Consider the following 23,153-nt stretch of genomic DNA (forward strand, 5'->3'; position numbering starts at 1 on the left):
TGCAATTGGATAGCGGTGCCGGGGTCTAGATACACCAGACAGTGGGCCAGAACATTCCGCCCCCCTTGCAATTGCTAGCGTTGCAAAAAAAGGCGGAAACCCGGCCAGTTGCCTACGCTTTAAGCCTGCGTACAGGAGCCGGAGAGGATCCACCCGAACACCATCTTCACCATGTGGAAGCCCGGCTGTATCACCTTCGGGTAGACCTCCGCGCCCTTGATCAGGGAAATGGTGGCTGCCCCATGGAAACGCTCATCCGCGAGCGGTAGCTCCCTAAACTTTTTATTTACGCCGTCACTGAACGCAGGGATGGGCGTGCGAATGCGCACGTTCGGTTCGATCTTAAGGACCACCTCCAGAATGATCGCCTCGTCGACTTCCGACCGAATCGTCGCCGTGCAGATGCTCTCATCTCCCAAGTTTTAGTCGGCAAACGAATCGCAGCGGCCATGGATGCATCGATGGAGCTTGTCGGAGTGCACGGATCGATGAGTGCGGCGGTGTCGAACGTATTCTCCCCGGTCTCGACGATCACCAAAGCAGTCGGGAGGACGTTGACGCTAAGACGTTGGAGAAGTGCCGCGAGCGACGGAGCTGGTGTCGAGGATGCTGAGCGCGGTGAAGGCGCAAGCGTTTGGCGAGTTGGCGGATATTGCCGGTGCGAATGCTGCGGAGAAGCGGGCCGTTGCTGGGAGCCGGACTTTTTCCGGGAAATGTGTTCGTGCATGTGGAGCAGCGTGTGATGGTTCCGGTCGCACGTTCTGCACCGGTCACTGCTTAGACAGCTCCCAGTGGAGTGCTCGTGTGCGAGACAGTTTGCGCAGTACTTGTTTATGAGAACTGCAAGCAGCCGCTTCTCTGCGTTCAGCTTTAGGAACCTCTGACACTTCCGAAGAGGATGGATTCCGCGGCAGACTCGGCATCGGTAGGATTGAATACCTATCGTACGTCTGCTATCCAATGCCTGAGCGCTACGTGGACGGGGAGCCATTTTCCTGATTAGAGTGTGGATAAGGAAAAAACAAACAGGGCTGATTAACAATGACTTGGATAATGGTTACGGACTATGGTGCATAAGAAACGCGGCTCGTTACTAGGTAGTTTTGGACGGCTCTCTTGGAAGAAGAACCACCTTGGTCACTGGACGTTTGATAATGCCGCGTGCCGTACGAATGTCGACTAAGCGGACATTTCCATCGGTTTCTGGAAAAACGGAGTCTATTCTTCCGAGTCGCCACTCATTTGAGGGCAAATTGTCATTCTTAATGACGACCATGTCGCCGAAGCGCAGATTTTCTATGGGAACTGGCCACTTGTTGCGCTTGTGGAGCTCCTCAAGGTAGTCATCCTTCCATCGAGAGCGGAATTCTCGACGGAGAGACTTTAAGTGCTGCCACCGGTTCAGAATGGACTTGGATTCGCCCTTTACCTCAGGTTCCACTATGGATAGAAGAGGTCCACCGACAAGAAAGTGCCCTGGTGTCAACGCTAAGAGATCAGTTGAATCCTCGGACATGGGAGATAGCTGTCTGGAATTCAGCATGCTTCGATTCTCGCTAGGAGGGTGGACAGCTCTTTAAAGGTGTACTTCCGTGTAGCGGTGTATTTGTAGAACAAGGTCTTGAAGCTCTTGACACCAGCTACCCATAGGCCGCCCATATGGAGTGCCCCAGGAGGAACGAATTGCCAGGTGAGCTGCTGATGACTATACGCATCGGTCACAGACTTTTTAACGGCTTGCAGAAAGTCTCGGGAAAGCACGGTGGAAGCGCCGACGAAAGTCCTTCCATTGTCGGACTGGACTTGGCGAGGACACCCTCTTCTAGATACGAAACTAGCGAAGGCGGCAAGAAACTTTTCAGTCGTTAAGTCGGATGTAGGCTGTAGATGGATGGCCTTTGTAGAAAAGCAAACGAAAACCAACACATACCCTTTTGTAATGAGACAAGCTCTTCCGGTATTATTTTTTATATCAAACGGGCCGGCGTAGTCCATCCCTGTGTACGTGAACGGACGGGTAAAAGACACTCGCTCTTTCGAAAACCCTCCCATCATCTTTACTTGCAATCTCTTTTTGTGGATAACGCAGACCTAGCAGGAGTTAACCACTGCCTTCACCAAGTTCTTTATGCCCGGAACCCAGTATCTGGACCGGGTGAGACACACCACTAACTGATTACCACCATGTAATGAAATGAGATGCGTAAATTTTACCAGAAGCCGCGAGAGTGCACATTCGCACGGTAGGATTATAGGATGTCCTTCATCATACCGCAAACTGTCGGAGGCCGTTACGCGGCCGCATGCCCTTTCTTGTCTAGAAAGGGGTTCAGTGAGAGAATCGAACTTGCCGCGCGCAATTCCTGCGCGGAGTACAAATTGTCATGAGCCGTTCCGCGGCGGCAACGTCCTGGGCCTCTAGACGGACCCCGGAAAGCGGTGATTGTCTTCGACATCGCTGGAAAAATCGATGGGCATACGCGAGGTCCCGCAATGCTCTATCTAATTTGGAAAAGCGATCCAGAAAATCTTCTCTCGGCATAGACGCCACATGGGCCTTGACGGCACGCTTTTCGATCTCGGTTACCGGCAGGTCGGTTCCCTCTCTGGGCCAATGATCGCGAGGCCGTTGCAGCCAAGTGGGTCCATGCCACCAAAGCGGGTTATCCACAAGCTATTGAAGAAAAACTCCTCCACTAGCCAAATCAGCTGGATTGTGTTCGGATTGAACGTGTGACCAATTTCGCTGCCTCTGTGGACTCGGTGATTTTCGTCACACACACGATGACACGCCGGTTTGGCTAACCATGCTAGCACAATCTTGGAATCGGTCCCACAATAGAGTTTTGAGGTCAGCCTCGGCATATTAGGAAGAATGGCCTCGGCCATCTCGGACAAAAGGAGAGCCCCACATAACTCCAGCCTGGGAAGGGACACCGTTTTGACTGGCGCCACACGCGTCCTGGCCGTGAGCAAGTGCATCATCGTCTTATGGCTCTACGCGCACATAGATCGCAGCTCCGTATGCCTTTTGCGAGGCGTCACAGAATCCGTGATGCTCTACGCGGAACTCTGGACGGAAGGAAACCCATCTGGGTATTCTGACCTGGTCTAGGACCGAATAGCTCTGGAGAAAGCTGTTCCACCTTTGGCACAGCTCAGTTGGAAGTTTATCGTCCCAACCTAGATCCTGAAGCCAATTCTCTTGCATAAAGATTTTGGCACACACAACAAATGGAGCGAGCCAGCCTGCTGGATCAAACAGCTTGGCAATTTGGGAAAGGACTTGACGTTTCGTAGGGGAGATTTCCGTTGCTAAACCTGGTGGGACGTCGCCTTCCATCGTACTCCGAGAGATTTGGCTGTGCTGTCAGTGTCGATCTTGAGGAAGTATGTTATCAGAAGATGATCGCTTTGGATATGAGCTGTGTAGTAAGGTGTGATGGCGGCCACGGCACGTCAGCAACTATGAGTGCTTTTACAATCACGCAATTCAGACACAGCTGCTTTCTCTTAATATATGCCGACCGCTCGTCGACCGTCATCTGGAGAAATCGTGCACATGTGCGGACAGGATGGTTTTCCTTCTTACAAAGGTGCTACCCTTGTCTCGTAAGAATTTATTCTTCAAGGCGCTGCACTGGGGGCGGATGTTTATGGCAGAGATTGACTCGAGCCTGAGGGCCGTACGTCGTCTATGGCTTCTGAGGTCCGGTGACGCTCCGTAAGGAATGCGTTCAGCTCCTGCCACGTCAGAGTCTCGGCCTTGTTGTGCAGGGACTGTTCCCACAAGGATAGCGTGAGCTTAGGAAGTTTGAAGGAGCACATGTACACTAAGAGGCAATCCCAATTATCGGTTTTAATTCCGGATATTTCTAAAGCCGTGAGGCAACCCTGGATGGTGCGTCGAAGTTTACGGATAGCTGACCCAGATTCCTGATTAACGGACTGCACATTGAAAAGTATTTTTAATTGGCCACTTACTAACAACAGCTTGTTTTCGAAACGCTCAGTTAGGTTAGCCCAAGCTGAGCGAAAGCCATCGTTAGTAAACTATAGTGTGTGCATCGCCACTTGTTTTTGCATTTATGTGAAACAGTTTTTTGACTGGCGTCAGCCCTTGATTGTATATATAAATGGCCGAAAACAGATCCCTAAAGGTCGGCCACGGCAAATAATCTCCGGTGAAAACCTCGGTATCGCACGGAGGCAGCCGACAGCCAGAGGGAATGTAGATCTGTGTAGGCACAGCTTGAACTTGGAGAGCTTGGGCCATCATATCCGCGATCTAAGCCCCACATCTCTCGTAAACGGAATAGCAGTAGCCGTATTTAGCTTTGAGAGTTGGCAAATTATCAGCTGCACTATCTCCGGCTTCTGCTATGCACCCGGTGCATTCGTCGTACTCTGACTTGCTGCGGTCCCATAACGCGCTTATTTCTTCTTCAAACTTCTTCTTCGCGGCGAATGTTAAGCATGGAAAGAGTAAGAGGGACCGGCGAAGGAGTGTTTGTCCTGGATTCAAATTCACTCAGCCGATCTGAGACCTCAATAAATTTGGTTAGAGCAATTTGGGAAGCTGTAAGTGCCATTTCGACGTTTGCACGGGTGACCCTTTTTCGGGCGACCAGGACTTAGCGGTTAGTTCGGGTGTGGGCGGATCTACGGATATGCCTGGGACTACGGCAGGTGGAATAGACAACTTGTTCTTATCACTTCCGACGGACATTTAAAAAAATGACCTGTTTTGGGTCAGAATCTGCTCGCCTTTGTTTATGTCGAATAAATAGGAAATCTGGCCCACTTTGGGAACAGTGGAACGAGATGTCGACAAAAAAAAGTCGTAAATCGGAGAAATAGAAATTAGAGCACGTACCGACCTGGTTACTTTGCGCAATTAAACCCAATAATACGGATTAGGGACGGTAAGTAAGGAGTTCGTATATCACCGGACGAGAAAAAATACTATGGTATTTAACCTTTATATATATATATATTGTAATATGGAATAATTGGGATCCAGTTTGGTATTTTTTTTAGTGCTGGTATTATTTTTGCGTTTAAAATAATATGAGGGGGAAAATACCAAATATGTGTTAAAATATATTATATGATGGACGTTGATGCACTACGAGCAGTACAAACAAGTGGCCCAACGACACCAAGCACGTCTTGTTACGCGCGAGTTCGCGAGGAAGAAACAAAAAACAAATAGAGACGGGACACAAATGAAAATAAAAGAAGCAACTAAGAATGAAGCAAATGAGTTAAAATATTAGTTTTTAATACCGGGATAGAAGTTGAAGTGCAAGTTAAATGATAAAGGTTGTTATAATTATTACATAGAACGCGAAAGGGCTCATGCATACAACAATTTGATGTACATCGTGGCAAATTTAGAGGATAATAATTTCGTGTTAGTCTAACAGGAACATTGAAAGTTAGGCGGCTTACAAGTTTTACAGAATCAATATCACCTCTTATAAGATTTTGCATAAAAACAGTACCAAGCATTGTTCTACGAGGTAAATTAAGCAATAGTAATCTACTCTGATAGGAAGGTAGCCTTACGTTATGATCCCAGTTCAAACTACGAAGGGCACAAAGAAAAATTTTTTTGTACCGACTCAATACGGTCAATATCCACTTGATATTGTGGACTCCAAACCGAAGAACAACATTCCAAAATAGGACGGACAAGGAAGGTAAATAATAATTTGGTTGTATAAGGGTCATCGAATTCTTTTGACCAACGCCTTATAAACCCTAGAACACTCATGGCTTTGTTGACAGTGGACATTATGTGGCATTCAAATTTAAGTTTTGGGTCCAGAAGAACGCCTAAGTCATTAACTGAATATATACGGTCGAGTGGCTTATTTTGAAGAGAGTTACTAACAAAAGTAGGATTAGTATGGAGTAATAGTATTATTTCGCCTTTATTTAAACTTCTGAGTGAAGAAAAATACCAAAATGTGCCAATAAGTTGTTGGACGGAGGATGCTATTTTTTGAATATTTAGTACAAGTGTATTCTTTTAATTTTATTTAATATTCCGAGGGACAAAATACTATAATGTACCGAACAAAAATTGGTGGACGGAGTATGCTACGCATGCGGTGGAGTGCTGGAATTATTTTCCCTGAATAAAATCATTTTTTCGTAGTAAATACCACATACCGAAAAAATACTAAATAGTTTGGTGGTTGTTGTTGGTGTAATTTTTATTTTATTATATTTAACCGGATGGCCGACGGAAAACTTTAATTAGTGGGAACGGGATGGTGGGAATTAAAATTATATGTGAATGTATGTAGATATTTATGTAGGAAGATATGAATATGTATGTAGATATGGATATGTATGTACGTAATGTTCGCAGGTTTTATATTTATTAGTTAATGAGATTGCCAGGTATGTGTTGTGGTGAACGTTTTCGATTTATTTGTATGTGGACTGTATTTGGAAAAACGAAAAAATATGTGCAAGTATTTTAGCGGCTGCGGATATACAATGAGAAAATCTTGGAAAGTTTTGGGGGCCTGAATTGGCAGAACATTGGAAATTAAATAATTCTCACTGTATGCTTGGCATATATTTGCACAATATTTTTTCTAAGCTTGGGATTATTTTTTTCGATTTTATCTAAGTGTATGTAAATTATGTTTTTTGCTTCGGGATATATTAAAAAAAAAGGATTTTTATTTTAATATACAGCGGAGTTTTTATTGGTAAAGTTATTTCAAGTTAGATCCCCAATCTTAAACTGATTTCGCAAAATGCATTATTCTTATAACTATGGCTTTTAGCGGTGACAGCGACGCGAGTAGCGAAAGTTGACTTTGATTGAGAATTTTGATTGGTCAAATCTGTGGCCCGATGAAACGGTTTCTAGGCTGCATCTTTTGTTTAATTAATTTGGATTGGGCAAAGCTTTTATGCTGACGAATGGGTTCTCAGGCTGGACCCTTTGTTTAAATGTTTGAATATTGTTTATGTCTGCCGTTGTCGATAAAGGCGTGAGAAGTGCTTATAATTCTGGTGCCGCCGATCGAAGGCGTGGGAAAGATTTGTGTCTGAGGGGTTAAATGTTTATATCGGATTGATTTGAATAACTGCGATAGTAGGCTCTGGACTTATGTTATTGACAATTGGAATAATGGGTATCTCGGGATATACAGGTTGTATGTTGGGTTTGGTATCCAGGGTATTTGCGTATACGCCACTCGCCCCTCCTTTAGAAGATTCAACATCCTTGTTGAATTTAAACAAAATTTCTTCTTTGTTGGCTAGGCGCCTATAGGTAAATATGATGTAAGTAGTAATGCTTAAAAGTATAATTATTAATAGTGTAAAAACAATCCACTTATAAATTGATTCTTGTTTGTGTTGATAGGTAATATAGTTTTTAAGTTTTAACAATCGTATTGGTTCATATAAAGTTATATTAGTGCTGGATAATATAATTTTATATTCTTTTATATTCTTTGAAGTTGTAATTTTAAAATCTCTTATTTCTAAAGTACATTGACTTAATTGTATTATATTGTTACCCTGAATTGTTTTGTTGAACATTTCGCAATCTTGATTAATTTTTGTCTCTTTTAAATTATAAGTAATAATGATGTTAGGCTCAATATATTTTAAAGATTCATTTTCTGATACAGAAGTGTGTTGACATTTCGCAAATTGATAAGTAAGGATTTGAGAGATACATTGATCAGTGATCATAAATTTTTGGTCTAAAATATTTGCTAATTTTCCAAGTAAAATACTTTCTTTTCGTCATTTACAAAATATTCATAATTATCATTTATATAAATTTGTCGGCCCATATTATCTGGATATTTAATAATTCTATATTTTTGTGTTTCTTTAAATGAAGTTTTCATTAATTTCTTACCAGTATTTGGTTTAATTAATTTCATATAGGCTCGTTGAAAAATTGCAAAATCTTCGTCATTATTAATGTACATAACAAAATTGTGTCCACATATAAATTTTATAATTATGTCTTTCGCCAAAGTTTCAGTCATGTCACTGTAAATAAATTTATTAATAGTTTTGTTAAAGTAGTGAGTAAGTTCGTTAGTGTCTTGATTTCCCTTTTCAAATATAAGTTGGTGATTAAAAACGATAACTGGTCGTTCGGTTATTTGTATGCAATCGCCATTATCTTCTTGTGCACTATGCACTGTTGCTGCAGTAGTATCTACATCGTCTTCATTTTGAAATACTTCTTCAATTTTGTTATCTTTTGATTCCTTTTTTGTAATCCTGGATAGAGCGTCTGCTACGTGATTCTCTTTTGTACTTTATTTCATAATCAAACTCTATAAGCTTTATTTTCCAACGTTGTAATTTCATATTAGGTTCCTTTATATTGTGTAACCAAACAAGTGGTTTATGGTCAGAGCATATTTTAAAACTTCTTCCAAAGAGATAGGGGCGCAAATACTTAGTGGCCCATACGATAGCTAATAATTCTTTTTCAATAGCTGCATAATTTAACTCATGTTCATTTAAAGTTCTACTGGCAAAACAAATGGGTTTCCCTTCTTGGGATAGTACAGCACGTAATGCATAATTGCTTGCATCTGTAGTTAGATCAAACTTCTTTTCAAAATCTGGATGTATGAGAATTGGATCGTTACTTATTAAAGTTTTTAAATTTTCAAACGCTTCATTGTAACTAGGATCGTTTATATGTATTTTTTCTCCTTTCTTTAAGCAGAGAGTCATTGGTTTGGCAATTTTTGCGAAATCTTTTATAAATTTACGATAAAAACCACAAAGGTGTTGTGAGAAACTCCTTGTGTTGGTAGTTTTATTATTCCGTACCCACTTAGTGAGAACACATCTTTTGGTAGTTTTTTAAGATTCTTTATTTAGTTAGTTTTTGTATCCAGGAGCAGCGTTAATGCCGCTTCCAACGTCAAGTTGTCTCTGATTTTACAATTTGCCTTAGGATCTAAGTAAGCCTAATTCTCGTAGCTGCGCTGCTTACAGTTGGGCGGCAGAGAGACGGCTATGTATATCTTATGTATATAAAGTGTATTTAATTATGCTCTCTTTGACTGGAGCGCGAGGGCATGTGTATGTACTTGAGTTTGGCTGAGCGGCCGGCGTGTGCAACAGAATGCTGACACTTGCACTTTCTTCATGCGCGCCGATCGACTCATGTCTCGGCCACTTTGGGCTTTTGACCGAGCCTGTTGTTTATAAAAATAATGCAACAAAGTGTTACAGTGTGTTTGTTTCAAGTACTCTTGGTACAGTAGATATTCGATATAAGTGCATACTACATCTCCCTCCTTTTGAAAAATAACGTAATATTATGAAGTTATTTTGTTAATATATTTTACTTAAAGGAATATTTATTTTTTTTTTGTTTTTAATCTTTTTTTTTTTAAATTTCTTATTTATTTTTTTTTTTTGTAAAGAGATTGGAATTGAGAATAATATACGTATTAAAAGAAGAAGTATTTTTAAACGTGGAGTGTAAAAGTATTTCTAAACATGGTTACACTCATAAGTATTTCTAAGCATGGCCATGTTAAATGCAATTATGAAATAAACATTTTTAATCTATCTTTATGTACTATTTGTTTTTTATTTTTGTTATTTATTATAGTTATGTTATCTCTATCTCCTATTTGTTCTACCCTATAAGGACCTGTATATTTCGAATCTAACTTATGTCCTGTTTCATTTTTCAATAAAACCCGATCTCCTATTTTTAAATCGAAATCTAAACTAGTTTTGTCGTAACTAATTTTCTGTTTTAGCTTATGAGATTCTAGCATTAGTCTAGCTCTCTTAATTGCCTGTTCTAATCTAAATTTGGATTCCTTAGCATAATCTTCTATATTATAAAGGGGTTTTATTTTATCTATGCTATTAAAGTGTTTTGGTAGATTTGAAGTTTTACCGAAAACTAGCTCATATGGACAATAGTCATGTGCCATAGATGGGGTTGTATTAAAGCAATATACGAAGTATCGTAGCCATACATCCCAATCTGTTTTGTCAACTGAGATGTATGAACGAATGAACTCATTTAGTGTTCTGTGGCTTCGCTCCACGGTACCTACTGTCTGGTGGTGGTGTGCAGTTGAAGTTATGTTTTTAATATGTAAGTATTTACATAGATCTTCAATAATTGAATTTTTATATTCTGTTCCCATGTCCGTAATGAACGTATTCATTGGACCGTACTTTAGAATAAAATCTTCAAATATAGCTTTTGCTACTGTATTTGCACTTTTATTTGGTATAGGTATAGCTACTAGGTATTTGGTTAAATCGCAGATGAGTGTTACTGCGTATTCGTTTCCATTATTCGATTTTGGAAGTGGACCAATAGTATCTACAATTACTCTATCAAAAGCTCGTTGTGGAGTTTCGGTTATAGTTAGTGGGGTCTTAGTATGTTTAGTCGTTTTCGACTTTTGGCATTTAGGACATTTCTTTATGTACTCTTTTATGTCTTTGGACATATTTTTCCAGTAATAGTGTCTCTGGACCTTGGCCAAGGTTTTTGTAATGCCTGTATGACCACCTTGTATTGGATCATCATGGAATGTAGACAATATAGCTTCTTTTTCTTTATTATGTTTTATTACGGTCACCGGGTTGAGTAGCGCTACTCTCAATGATTTCAATATTTTATTGCCCATAATTTTAAAATTATCAATTGAAACAAGTTCAAAGATATTTTCCCACGGTGCCACTTTGAGTTGGCTGACTTTGTGAATACCGGCCTGCTTTTCAAGCCTTTGAAAGAATTGACCTAAGTCAATGGTTCCATTAGTATACAAATCGCTTACATCATAACTTGCTGTAATTTTCTTTCCGTGCTTAAATAAACACATTTTATTATTTACATGCAAGGTCACTACTTTACGTACTTCATCATTGTTTATGACTTCATATACGTTGGGCTTTGAAGCTTTTTCTATAGGTTGCTTATGCAATTCTATTTGATCTTTTCCTGCGCAGGATTTCTGTCTACTTTGGTTTCTGGTAGTGACTTTCAGAATTTTATTACTTGTTTGTATATTTGTTAGGTCTGTGATTGTTATTCTGGAGAGCGCATCGGCTACATAGTTGTCTTTACCCTTTAGATACTCCACCGTAAAATTATATTCCTCTAATTCAAGTCTCATTCGTGTTAGTTTGGAACTTGGATTTACCATTGAAAATAAGTATGTCAGTGCTCTATGGTCTGTTTTGACAGTGAAGTGTCTACCATAAATATATGGTCTGAAGTGTGTTATTGCCCAATGAATGGCTGCTAATTCTTGTTCTGTGGTGCTCTTGTTGCTTTCACCTTTCGTAAAGGATCTTGATGCGTATGCCACTGGAAGCTGTAGTCCATTTTTGTTTTGAGTTAGGACTGCTCCACAAGCGTATTTGCTAGCATCTGTGATTATGCAAAATTCTTTGCTAAAATCTGGATATTGCAACAGAGTAGGAATTATTAATGCTGATTTAAGATGTTCGAAGGCGTTTTGACATTGTGTTGTCCATTCGAATTTTACATCTTTCTTACATAATCTTGTTATGTGACGGGAGTATTCAGCAAAATTCTTTATAAAACGTCGGTAATAATTGCAAAATGCAACGAATCTTCTAGCGCCGTCCGCATCATGTGGGACTGGATAATTTTGAATGACGTCGTATTTTTTGTCGTCGGGCAAGATTCCTTTATCTGTGCATTTATGTCCTAAGAAAGTGACTTCATGCATGAAAAATGAACATTTTTCAGGATGTAACTTAAGGTTGTGTTTCCTACATTTCTCGAAAACATCAGTTAAATTCTTGAGCATATGTTTTTCGGAACAACCTATGACTATTAAGTCATCCATATAAAGAAATGCTTGCGAAGGTTCTAATCCAGAGAAAGCTATAGTCATCATTCTTTGAAAAGAGTTTGGCGCTATTTTTAAACCGAATGGTAATCGCGTGAAGCGGTACGAACCATTGTTTGTTGAAAAAGATGTTATATCCCGTGAACTTTTTTCCAGTTCAATTTGATGGAAACCTGACATTAAGTCAAGGCATGAGAAGTATTTTGCTCTACCTAGTTGATCTAAAATATCATCGATTCTAGGCAGTGGAAACTTATCAGACAAGAGTTTTTTATTAATTTGACGATAGTCAATTACTAATCGCCATTTTTTATTTTCCGTATTTGGAAGTGACTTTTTTGGTACTAACAGAAGTGGGCTATTATAAGGTGATACAGAGGGTTCCACTATTTCATCATTGATGAGTTTTTGGACTTGTTTTTGAATTTCGTCTTGTTGACTATGAGGATTTCTATAATTTTTTATATATACGGGTTCATCATCAATTAATCTCAGCTTTTGTTTATAACAATTATTGTTAGTGATCGATTCGGTTTCTAGTCCGAACACATCACTATACTGGGTGCATAATGCTGTAAGTTGTTTATTGAATTGAGGCGGGAAGTTTTTTGCAAGTTGGGATAATACAATTTTTTGTCTGTCTTCTAAGTTCGTTTTTACTATGTCGTAGTTTGAAAGTGGTTCATGATGAATTTTTTTGATATAGACTACTTGATCTGTGTTTGTAGTATTTAGTAATCTTATATATGCATTTTGGACTGTTGCTATGGTATTTGCGATATAGATACCATGCTGAATTTCTTGATTCGGAATTAATACACTGTCTTCTTCTGAATTTATTTCGATTTTTCGGACGACTTGGGATCTTGCTGGCAGAATTAGGGAGTTGTTGCCAGAACTGTATGCTATTGGAACATAAATTGGATATTTTAGGTTATTTGGTCTTATTATAAGCCAGTCTTCAGACGGCTTGAAGTCTAATTGACAGTTGTATCTTTTGATAAAATCGATTCCTAGTATTCCATCACATGGAATAGCGAATTGCATATTTACGATATGGAAATCATGTTGAATTATGTACTTAGAAGTTTGAATTTCAATAGAAGTTAAGCCTTTAGATTTTGTAACTTCCTGACTTATACCCTGTATGTTTATGATGTGATTATCTTGAATGTTTTGAAAATTATCAGAATTTTCCTTCAATAAGGATATTTCCGCACCTGTGTCTAGTAAGAGAACTAATTCTTTTCCTGTTGCTACGTTCGTGAAAGTGACAAATGTATTTTGACTGAGATTTAAAGTGTGAATTTTGATGTTGTTTACTGTCGTGTATCTAAAGGTGTTTGGTAGTTTCCCGAATTTGTTTGCGCCACTCTAACATTGTTATTGTGGTTGTTGTTTCCCCAACGGCTGTTTCCGCCGCTGGTGTTTCCACCACGGTTGTTATTTCTGTTATAATTGTTATTTTGGTTATTTCTGTTATAACCATTGTTTTGATTATATCCGTTATTCTGATAATATCTGGTATTGTTATAATTACCTCGATTATTACCTCGATTATTACCTCGATTATTACCTCGTCCGCGATTTCCACCGCGCTGCGGGTAATTTTTGTAATATAGGACAGTGTTTGGCTGTCCGGTTGCTTCTGTGCAACTGCTTACAAATTTGGATATGGCCTCATTCATTGTATTGAAGGTACCGGCTTGCATTATAGTTTTTACCTTATCTATTTGGCAATTTTTAGTCATTGCTTTCACTGCATGCCGAGTTGAATAACGTCTGGCTAACTCTAGGGATAAGCCATCTGTTATAAATGCACCTTCTAAGGATTTCGTCATCTGCTCAACCTCTTGTGTGTACTGGTTGGCAGTTTTATTGCGTTGTTGTAGGCTCATTAGTTTTGCTGACAACACTTCTACAGATTCGCCTTTGACGTTGTTTTTTAATCTGGAAATGACTTCAGCTATTGTTGTTTCATCTCCGATTAGATTTCTGGCGACACCTTTTAGCTTTGTTTTTATAATTGAAACTGCTAATTGTTCGTGTTCGCCTTTTATTGATTCTATTATTTCTAATGCATCCATAAAACTTGTTAAGTTTTCAGATTTACCATCGAAAACTGGTATAAGTTTGGATGCTGTGTTGATGAAATCAATATTAGATTGTGCCATTGTGATATTGTTTCTTATTTTATTTTCTATTAAGGAATTATCATCAGAATCTGTAGAATCATCCAGATCTGACATTAAAACAGCTGGAATAGTAAGATTATTTAAATCTTGCTCTTCTATTTTAGGATTTGTTTCTGTAAGGTCTTCTGATTCTATTTGGTCACTGTCAGTTTGTTTTGTTGATTCCGATTCATCACCAGTTTCAACTGCTAGGGAGGTGTTAAGTATAGTTGGTACCGATATGTCCAACTTAAACTTTTGTTTAATTGATATTAAATTATATCGTAGTCTGATCAAAAATTTTGATACTTGGGACCAATGATCTTGATTTAATTTTTCCTTCTGGCCATATATTAGTATTCGTGCTTCATTAAAGCATTTTACTAGAATTTCCACATGTTTTTTAATGGAATTCTTTTGAATTGGCCTGTTTTGAGTAAGTGACTTATATGATTTGTCAAAGTCAACTTTTATATTATTTAGCTGCTTATATAATTCATTCCATTCCATTATATTGTGGAGATGAATTATTTCTTGGAGACCATCATTACTAATGTTTCACCTAGTATTGGGTGTTCGTCTACTACTGATCTAACCTGTACCCCTGGGATGGTTGATAGGACAATTGCCTTTTGGGTGCTTGTGCAATGAATTAGTGGAGAGGCATCTAAATTAAATGTTTCAATATATAAGTTTTCTAACTCGTAAATGCTTACTGAAGTTGGTGCAACTAATTGCAGAATTCTTTCTCTAAAATAGATGTCCCTATCATATGTGTTTGCAATTGCTTTTAGCGTAGCCATTTTTAATTAATTTGTTTTTATTTATTTATTTGTTTTTTATTTCAATTTCCTTTAACTTTTTTAAAATTTAAATACAGCAATATTTTTATAATAATGTTGTTTGTGCCAAAATGTTTAAATTTTGTCCAGATCATTTGCCTGGCTCATATATTTTTTTTTTTTAGACATTTATTGTGCAATTTATAAAGTTTATAGAAACAGTTAGCGCACATTATTACAACAATTATTATAAGCAATGTATGAATTAATTCTAGGTCTATGGGGTTTGATTCTACCTTATTAATAACATTTGCAGTGGAATCCACTGTTTTTGTATCTATTAAACCCATCTTTGGGGTTGGTATTCTTAATATATATCTTGGTCTGTCAAATTCTTTTGATTTTTGAATCAATTCGTAAATGTTGTTAATGTTATTCATAAACAACTTGTTTAATATTATTAATTTTGATTTTACTTTTTTCTTTGTTTTTGACCAATTATTATCATATTTTACATATAATTTCCTGCCTATTTTGTGTATGGTTTTCAGGCCATACTCTAATCGGGCAACTTTTATGACGCTCAATTTTTACAATTGTTTTTATAAAATAAATAAAAAATATGCATCGCAGTGCAATTAAAAAAATTTTTGCAACGCAGTGCAAAGATAAAAAAAATTATGCGCTCTTGGTAGCGCTGTCGGTTCACACTTCCTTGGTACCGGTGCTGGCTGCACAGGTGTACTTCATGGTGGGGCACCGGTGCTGGCTACACAGGTGTACTCGCAGAACGGGGAGCACAGTGGTCCCTCGCAGTCATCTGGGCACGTCTTCTTTAGTTTTGGGATGGCAACTTTTCCTGGAGGAGGCAATGTGTTTTTATTTTTTGAAATATTTTGGATTACAGGGTAGGTGGATGTGGCTGTAGCTGTGGTCTGATTTTTTCGTTCTGATAGCAAATTTTTTAGGTATTCGACTTCGGCATGTATTTTTACCGAGTCGTTCCACTGTATTGCTTTGCCGCTGTTGAGCAGCTTCAGTAGATGAGCCTTTCTGGCTTTTAATCTTTTGACCACGCCACTTCTTTTGGCACACATCACACTCTACTCACTGCGTTTCTTCTCTTGTTCTTGTTGTTGCTGCCGTTTTTGCTGTTGTTGCCTTTGTTGTTGCTGTTGTCTTTGTTGTTGTTGATTGCTGCTGTCGCCTTGGTTGCTGTTTTATTTTTCGAAGTCCCGATCCATGTCCAGATCCAGGTCCAGATCCTTTAGGACCAAAGTCACGGTCGCCATGTTGTGAGAAACTCCTTGTGTTGGTAGTTTTATTATTCCGTACCCACTTAGTGAGAACACATCTTTTGGTAGTTTTTTAAGATTCTTTATTTAGTTAGTTTTTGTATCCAGGAGCAGCGTTAATGCCGCTTCCAACGTCAAGTTGTCTCTGATTTTACAATTTGCCTTAGGATCTAAGTAAGCCTAATTCTCGTAGCTGCGCTGCTTACAGTTGGGCGGCAGAGAGACGGCTATGTATATCTTATGTATATAAAGTGTATTTAATTATGCTCTCTTTGACTGGAGCGCGAGGGCATGTGTATGTACTTGAGTTTGGCTGAGCGGCCGGCGTGTGCAACAGAATGCTGACACTTGCACTTTCTTCATGCGCGCCGATCGACTCATGTCTCGGCCACTTTGGGCTTTTGACCGAGCCTGTTGTTTATAAAAATAATGCAACAAAGTGTTACAGTGTGTTTGTTTCAAGTACTCTTGGTACAGTAGATATTCGATATAAGTGCATACTACAAAGGCCTAAAAATGATTTTATTTGTTTTGAAGAGTTTGGAATTTTAAAATCTTGAATAGCTTGAATAGTTGAAATTATGTGACCTAAAAATTCAGTTTCTCGTTTCATAAACTCACATTTATCTAATTGTAGTTTGAGATTCGATCTGCGAAGACGTTCGAATACTTTTTTTAAAGATTGAATATGCTCTTGTAAAGAGGTTGAAAATATAACAATGTCGTCTAAATATACTAGACAAAGGGTACCTATAATGTCGTGTAATATATTATTCATACAACGCTGAAATGTAGCGGGTGCATTTTTAAGGCCGAAGGGCATTCTAGTATATCCATAGTGACCCTTCTTAGTGGAGAATGCAGTTTTTTGAATAGAGTCTGGGTCCATTTCAATTTGATGGAACCCTTTAGCAAGATCTAATGTTGTAAAGTATTGACATTTCCCTAACTTGTCTAATATTTCGTCCATGTTCGGAATAGGGAATTTATCATTGATAGTTATTTCATTCAGTCCTCTGTAATCAATAGCCATACGAAATTTGGGTATGCCCGATGCATCCCTTTTCTTGGGTACCATTACAATTGGACTGCAATAAGGAGATTTGGATTTTCTGATGATACCTTGCCTTATTATTTCTTCAATTTGTTTTTCTACTTCTGTATCGTAAATGTAAGTATAACTATATGGTCTCCTATAAATTGGTTCTTAATGTTTTGTTTTTATAACGTGTTTGATTTCGTTCGTGAAAGTCAAATTTTCACCTTCATGATACTGAATATCAAAATATTTTGACATTAAATAATGAAGTTCATTTTTTTCTTCATTATTTAAGTGATCGTCTCTAATATTAATGTCAGATAAGTCCGTTTGTAAGGCATAATTATGTTCCTCATCATCTACTACATTTGAAGCAGTTTGATTACATTTTTCAGTTATATTTACCATAAGGAATTCATAATTATGTAATTCAATGGTGTTTTTCATAAAATCAATTTTTGCTGACGATTCTTTCAGAATTTGTCTTCCTATAAGAATGTCATAATGTTTTGAAAAGTTTTTTATAAAAAATGTTTGCTTAGATGAAAATAATTTTGGAATACTAAACTGAATATATTTATTCAATTGTTTCAATTTTAGTAGAATTATTTTTAATTTGATAGTTAAAGAAGTTTTCGTTAATTAAATTTGTGCTTGATCCTGTATCGATAAGACAGAGGCATAGTTTATTATCAATTTTAATTTTTATGGCTGTGGTGTTCCGTCCGAGGCTGTTGTCTGAAAATTTTCAAATGTGTCCAGTGGCTCAGACTTACGTTGTTAATCTGAATCTGAAGCTCGGGGACGTTTTTGGGGAACATTGGCACTCTGAGTACTTAGGTTACTCTGTCCTTGATTGTTTTGAAAAGTTATAGGATAATAATTATTTCCTGAATTATTATTATTAGAATTATTGTTGTTACCCCAATTTCTATTAGAGTCGAATCTATTCTGTCTCTGCTGGTTGTTGTTATATTTGTTTTGAATCTACCCCCTTGGTTATTATCTGAATGATAGTTGGGTTTTATACTTGAGTATGATTTTAATGTTTTAAAATCCTGAAATTCATCATCTTCCTGAGAGTTTTGGAACATATAAGAACGATTGTTTATGGATTTATCTTCAAAGATTCCTACAGCTTGGGCAGCTTGTTTTAATTTAAGAGGAGACGAAATATCAAATTTACTCAATGTAATAAAAGTTTTGACTGGTAATTTTTCACGAATCACTTCAGCTAATGTATTACTCAATGTCCTCGAAACTAGAACTGTGTTTGATGGATTATTGTCTAAGCTCAATTTACAACCAATTCTACTAGTCTGTTCTTCTAATTCTTCAACAAATTTTCGTAAATTATTTTTATATTTAGTCTCACGTAATTCTGCTATCATTCGACGTGGAGGTGTTGCGTAGGGAAACGGTAGTCTAATTTATCGACTTCTTTTATAAAGAGAGCCAAATAGAGTGGGTCTCCATTGAATTTATTTATCTGTTTTAGTTGCAGAAGGAAATGATTCATGGATACATCTGAGAGGGTTTGTGAAGCTTTTGCTGCTGCGGCTACGGCGGCTACTGCTGCTGATGTTGATGGCAATTCCATTTTTAATGGTTTTTAGGCGAAACTAATTAGATTTATTATCGCTGGGTTAGACACTAGAAATCCTCATTCGTGATTTAACTAATGTTGGTAAGTTCGTTTTGCGGATACAAATAATGTTTTTATTTTCGCGAAGTGATTTTTTTAAGTCCTTTTTATGTAGTAACTCGCGAGGATATTACTTGTATCCTATCGACTGCGCCAATTATGTTTTTTGCATCGGGATATATTAAAAAAAAACGATTTTTATTTTAATATACAGCGGAGTTTTTGTTGGTAAAGTTCTTTCAAGTTAGATCCCCAATCTTTAACTGATTTTACAAAATGCATTATTCTTATAACTATGGCTTTTAGCGGTGACAGCGACGCGAGCAGCGAAAGTGGACTTTGATTGAGAATTTTGATTGGTTAAATCTGTGGCCCGATGAAACGGTTTCTAGGCTGCATCTTTTTTTTAATTAATTTGGATTGGCCAAAGCTTTTATGCTGACGAATGGGTTCTCAGGCTGGACCCTTTGTTTAAATGTTTGAATATTGTTTATGTCTGCCGTCGTCGATAAAGGCGTGAAAAGTGCTTATAATTCTGGTGCCGCCGATCGAAGGTGTGGGAAAGATTTGTGTCTGAGGGGTTAAATGTTTATATCGGTTTGATTTGAATAACTGCGATAGTAGGCTCTGGGTATCTCGGGATATACAGGTTGTATGTTGGGTTTGGTATCCAGGGTATTTGCGTATACGTCACTTGTATGTATGGATGTACGGCCAAATGCAATTATAAAAGGGAGTCGGAAAAATGGGCAATATGGCCGCACATATCAAAAGGAAAATCGAAGAAAAAATGGCGAAGTAATTTATTTGTTGGCGTTGTCGGATTTAATCGGACTTGGATTTTGGACAATTCGTACAGAAACTCAAACGAATTATATTTTTAAGTGGCTGACTGCAGACCGGCAAATAATAAGATTTAAAAGCTTTACTTATCTTGTTTCAAGATAAGGCTCGAAGGACCAAAATGTACGCCGGGGGTAGCGGGGAAACGCTGGCGCTGGTAGATGGGGTGGGAGGCGGCAGCGGGAAGTTGTGGCGTCGGTGGGGACTTGCGGGGCTGCTGCGCTGGGCTTCGGCGGTTTGCTGCTGGGGCGGCTGGCGTACGTCGGATGCGGCGGACTGCTTCTGAACTGTAGGGGAGAAATTACACTTGATGTTCACTTGTACAAAATAGAGGCGGGGGAGCTACCGCGGTTTATTTGTAAGAACTGCCAGAATCGAACTGATTAAGCCCAAGTTTAGTTCCGCGCTTCAAAGCGCAGCGGAGACTTCACGGAGGGGAGCTGGGAACAGAGCGGGAGAGCGAGAGAGCGGTGCACTATGAGAGCGGTGCAATTGGATAGCGGTGCCGGGGTCCAGATTCGCCGGACAGTGGGCCTAAATAATCGCTATCTACCTTTTTAATGAAAATGCTATTTTAAGATTGTTGGTTATGTTCCATAAGCTGGGATAAACCCTTGAATGATTGCATAGCCAGGCGGTGGAGCATCTTAGCAAGCGAGTTGTCCATCTTGTCCCAGTTTCGAATCCCTCTATATGTGGCCAGACCTTCGCAAGCAATCATACGGTATGGATTTGCGGATACTTCAACACAAGCAGTAGGAGCCGTTGTATACAGTCGAGTTATAACAGGGACGGAAACTTTAATCGTAGCCAAGACTCGGGTAGCTTCTATTAAAGCTATTTCGACATCGCGGTTGGAACTTACCGCGTCTCATCTACTAACAAAATTGGTAACACTTATCAAGTCGACAGAATCATTATCAAAAGATAGAATCTACAGTTGCATGCAGATGCACTTAGTGAAGAAAAGTCTAACAGTTCAACTTCTCTCTGAATGTTACTACTCATCATGATATTTTCGATGGCTTAAAACATAAGCTTTCGAATTGGATTCAGCTTTTGCGGGTAGTTAGCTACGTTTTCCGCTTCATAAACAAATTGCGTTCTAGGATGATTACAAGTCATATTAATAGTTCGTCTTTTCAGATGTCGTTACAACATTATGCCTCAAATAGCGAATTCCTGACAACTAAGGACTTGCAGTACGATCGGGAGAGACTGCTGAAACACATGCAAGTCTCTTTATTTCCATTGGAGTATGCCGCTGCCAACAACGAACGCCGCCTGCCAAAAAAAATCCAAACTGCTGAAGCTAACACCGTTTCTAGATGATTCTGGATTGTTGCGCATCGGTGGACATATCGACCGACCGCAAAGCACCCGATCATCGTCTCAAGGAAACTCCTCTGGCTCTACTTCTATTTGCATCCTTTCACCACGCTCGTCAGCACTACTGGATTTTGGGAGTCAGAAATTTTATTCGCATGGAAGATTTTCGCTGTAAGTCATTCTTTATGAATCGCTCGATTCCGCGCGTCAATCAAAATCCTTGTTTTCGTCACACGGGCCTAGACTATGCTGGACCCATCGCAATCACGGAATCGAAAGGTCGCACTCCTCACATCGGCAAAGTTTGGTTCGTCATATTTGTATGCCTGGCCACCAAGGCGATGCACCTAAGAGTTGTCAGCGATTTCAAAAAGAAAGCGTTCATTGCTGCGTTCAAAAGCTTTTGTGCACGTCGAAACAACCCAGTACCCCTGCAGATGAATCGATTGGAGCCATGGAATCAGCTTCAAGCTATGGTACATGGATTTTGGTAACGATGGCACAACGGAAACTTGACTTCTCTACAATATGGAAGTCGGATCCAAAAAAATACAAGTCAACGCAAAACTAAAAACAATTCAAACGCTAGCAAGTGGAATGTTTTCAACGGAAAGTTATTTTTTCATTGCTATTAGCAAACTGGTCAAGAATTAGATTTCTATTCGGGCAAGCGTATTCAAAATTGAATAGGGACTATTGGCCGTTTGGACCCTTTAAAGTATTTATAACACCTTTCTCGCATACTGTTCTTTGACTATATCCATTTAAAAGCAAAAGTTTTGGAAGGTTTCCTTAAAAAAGGACTTAGCAAAATTTATTTTCAAGATGAGATCAATTCTTGGATGCTTGGGCCTGCACCAACAACAATTTCCTTGGCGCCATTTCAGTTCAAATGCATTTACTTCTCAACAAAAGCCAAAATCCCCATGTACAACAAGAGAAATCGCTACAGTCGACGGCCTCTACTATTGGATACGCGTTACTCAGCTAACAAAAAAGCGCCATTCCTATCGACTGTTTACGAGATTTCTCAAACACGTGACATAAGGTGACACCCAGGTGGCGCTAGTGAAATTTCGCACTCTATTGAGATTGCCAATTATTTATTATTGTTTGGCTATAACTAAATGAATGGTCTGATTTGAATAATTTTTTGAATGACGATGATAACAAGAACAAAATCTCATTTGAATTTTTAAAACATTTGAAAATGTGGGCGATAGGCGAGCTTTAGCGTTATGGACGATTGTGTGAGTTAGAATGGGCGTGGCATCCTGCTGAAACGAATTTACGTTGCGCAGTAAGCCGAAGAATCTAAATGCCAAATCGAACATATTAGATTTTTTAGTTTCCGAGATCTCAGCGTTCATACGGACAGACGGACATGGATAGGTCTACTCGGCTAGTGATGCTGATCAAGAATATATAGGCTTTATGGGGTCTGATAATCTTCCTTCTTCCGGTTACGTACCTTTTGACGAATGTAGTATACCCTTATACTCTACGTCTAACGGGTATAAAAATAACCTAAGCTCGTAAAAATACTAAATATAACATACTGAATTCATTTGCGTGTGCGGTCCCATTTTCCGCTGCAGCGACTTGACATTTTCCCGTCTCGTTCCTATACGTGTATTTCTTATGAAGGAAAAAGTCGCTAAAGCCGAATTCGGCATTTTTGCATATTGCATTTTTTTTTTAGTTATAGAAATTTAGTCCATTTATATTTATTTAAATCTTTAATATAATTTAATATTAAGATCTTTAATAATTTCGTATTGTGCTTTTACTCAAGGACTATAAATTATATAGTTGGATATGTTGTTACGAGCGCTTGTCATAGCGGACGAGGGGAAGATAAAGAAGACGACAAAAGCCGCGGTCTGTTAAGTGGCGAGAACACCAAACATTTCCATCTAAGATAAGGAATTGGGATTTCAGATTTAGATTCCGTAGCCTTGTACGCAGCGCAAGTTTGTTGCGCGAATATGCCACGCCCACTCCAACGCCCGCAAACCGCCAAAATCTGTGGCGCCCACAATTTTCATGCTAAAAAAAAATGTTAACTGTATTGTATTAGTCTCGTCAATACCTATCGATTCACCATAAAAGTTTGCCACGCGCACTCTCACGCCCATAACGCTTAAATCTGTCTGCCGCCCACATAACAATA

General features: G+C 38.7%; 1 protein-coding gene across 1 annotated transcript; it reads left to right on the plus strand.

The window, feature by feature from the left end:
* The first annotated feature begins 6,430 nt into the window (after nucleotides 1-6,430).
* On the plus strand, nucleotides 6,431-22,991 carry LOC119561984. The gene is made up of 3 exons (XM_037875378.1): nucleotides 6,431-6,447; nucleotides 20,798-21,151; nucleotides 21,224-22,991. The coding sequence occupies exons 2-3, from the start codon at nucleotides 20,980-20,982 to the stop codon at nucleotides 21,472-21,474; spliced, it is 423 nt and encodes a 140-aa protein (XP_037731306.1). The 5' UTR covers nucleotides 6,431-6,447; nucleotides 20,798-20,979; the 3' UTR covers nucleotides 21,475-22,991.
* The last annotated feature ends 162 nt before the right edge of the window (nucleotides 22,992-23,153 follow it).

Source organism: Drosophila subpulchrella, unplaced genomic scaffold, assembly GCF_014743375.2.
Source record: "Drosophila subpulchrella strain 33 F10 #4 breed RU33 unplaced genomic scaffold, RU_Dsub_v1.1 Primary Assembly Seq39, whole genome shotgun sequence".
In the NCBI taxonomy this organism is placed as follows: domain Eukaryota; kingdom Metazoa; phylum Arthropoda; class Insecta; order Diptera; family Drosophilidae; genus Drosophila; species Drosophila subpulchrella.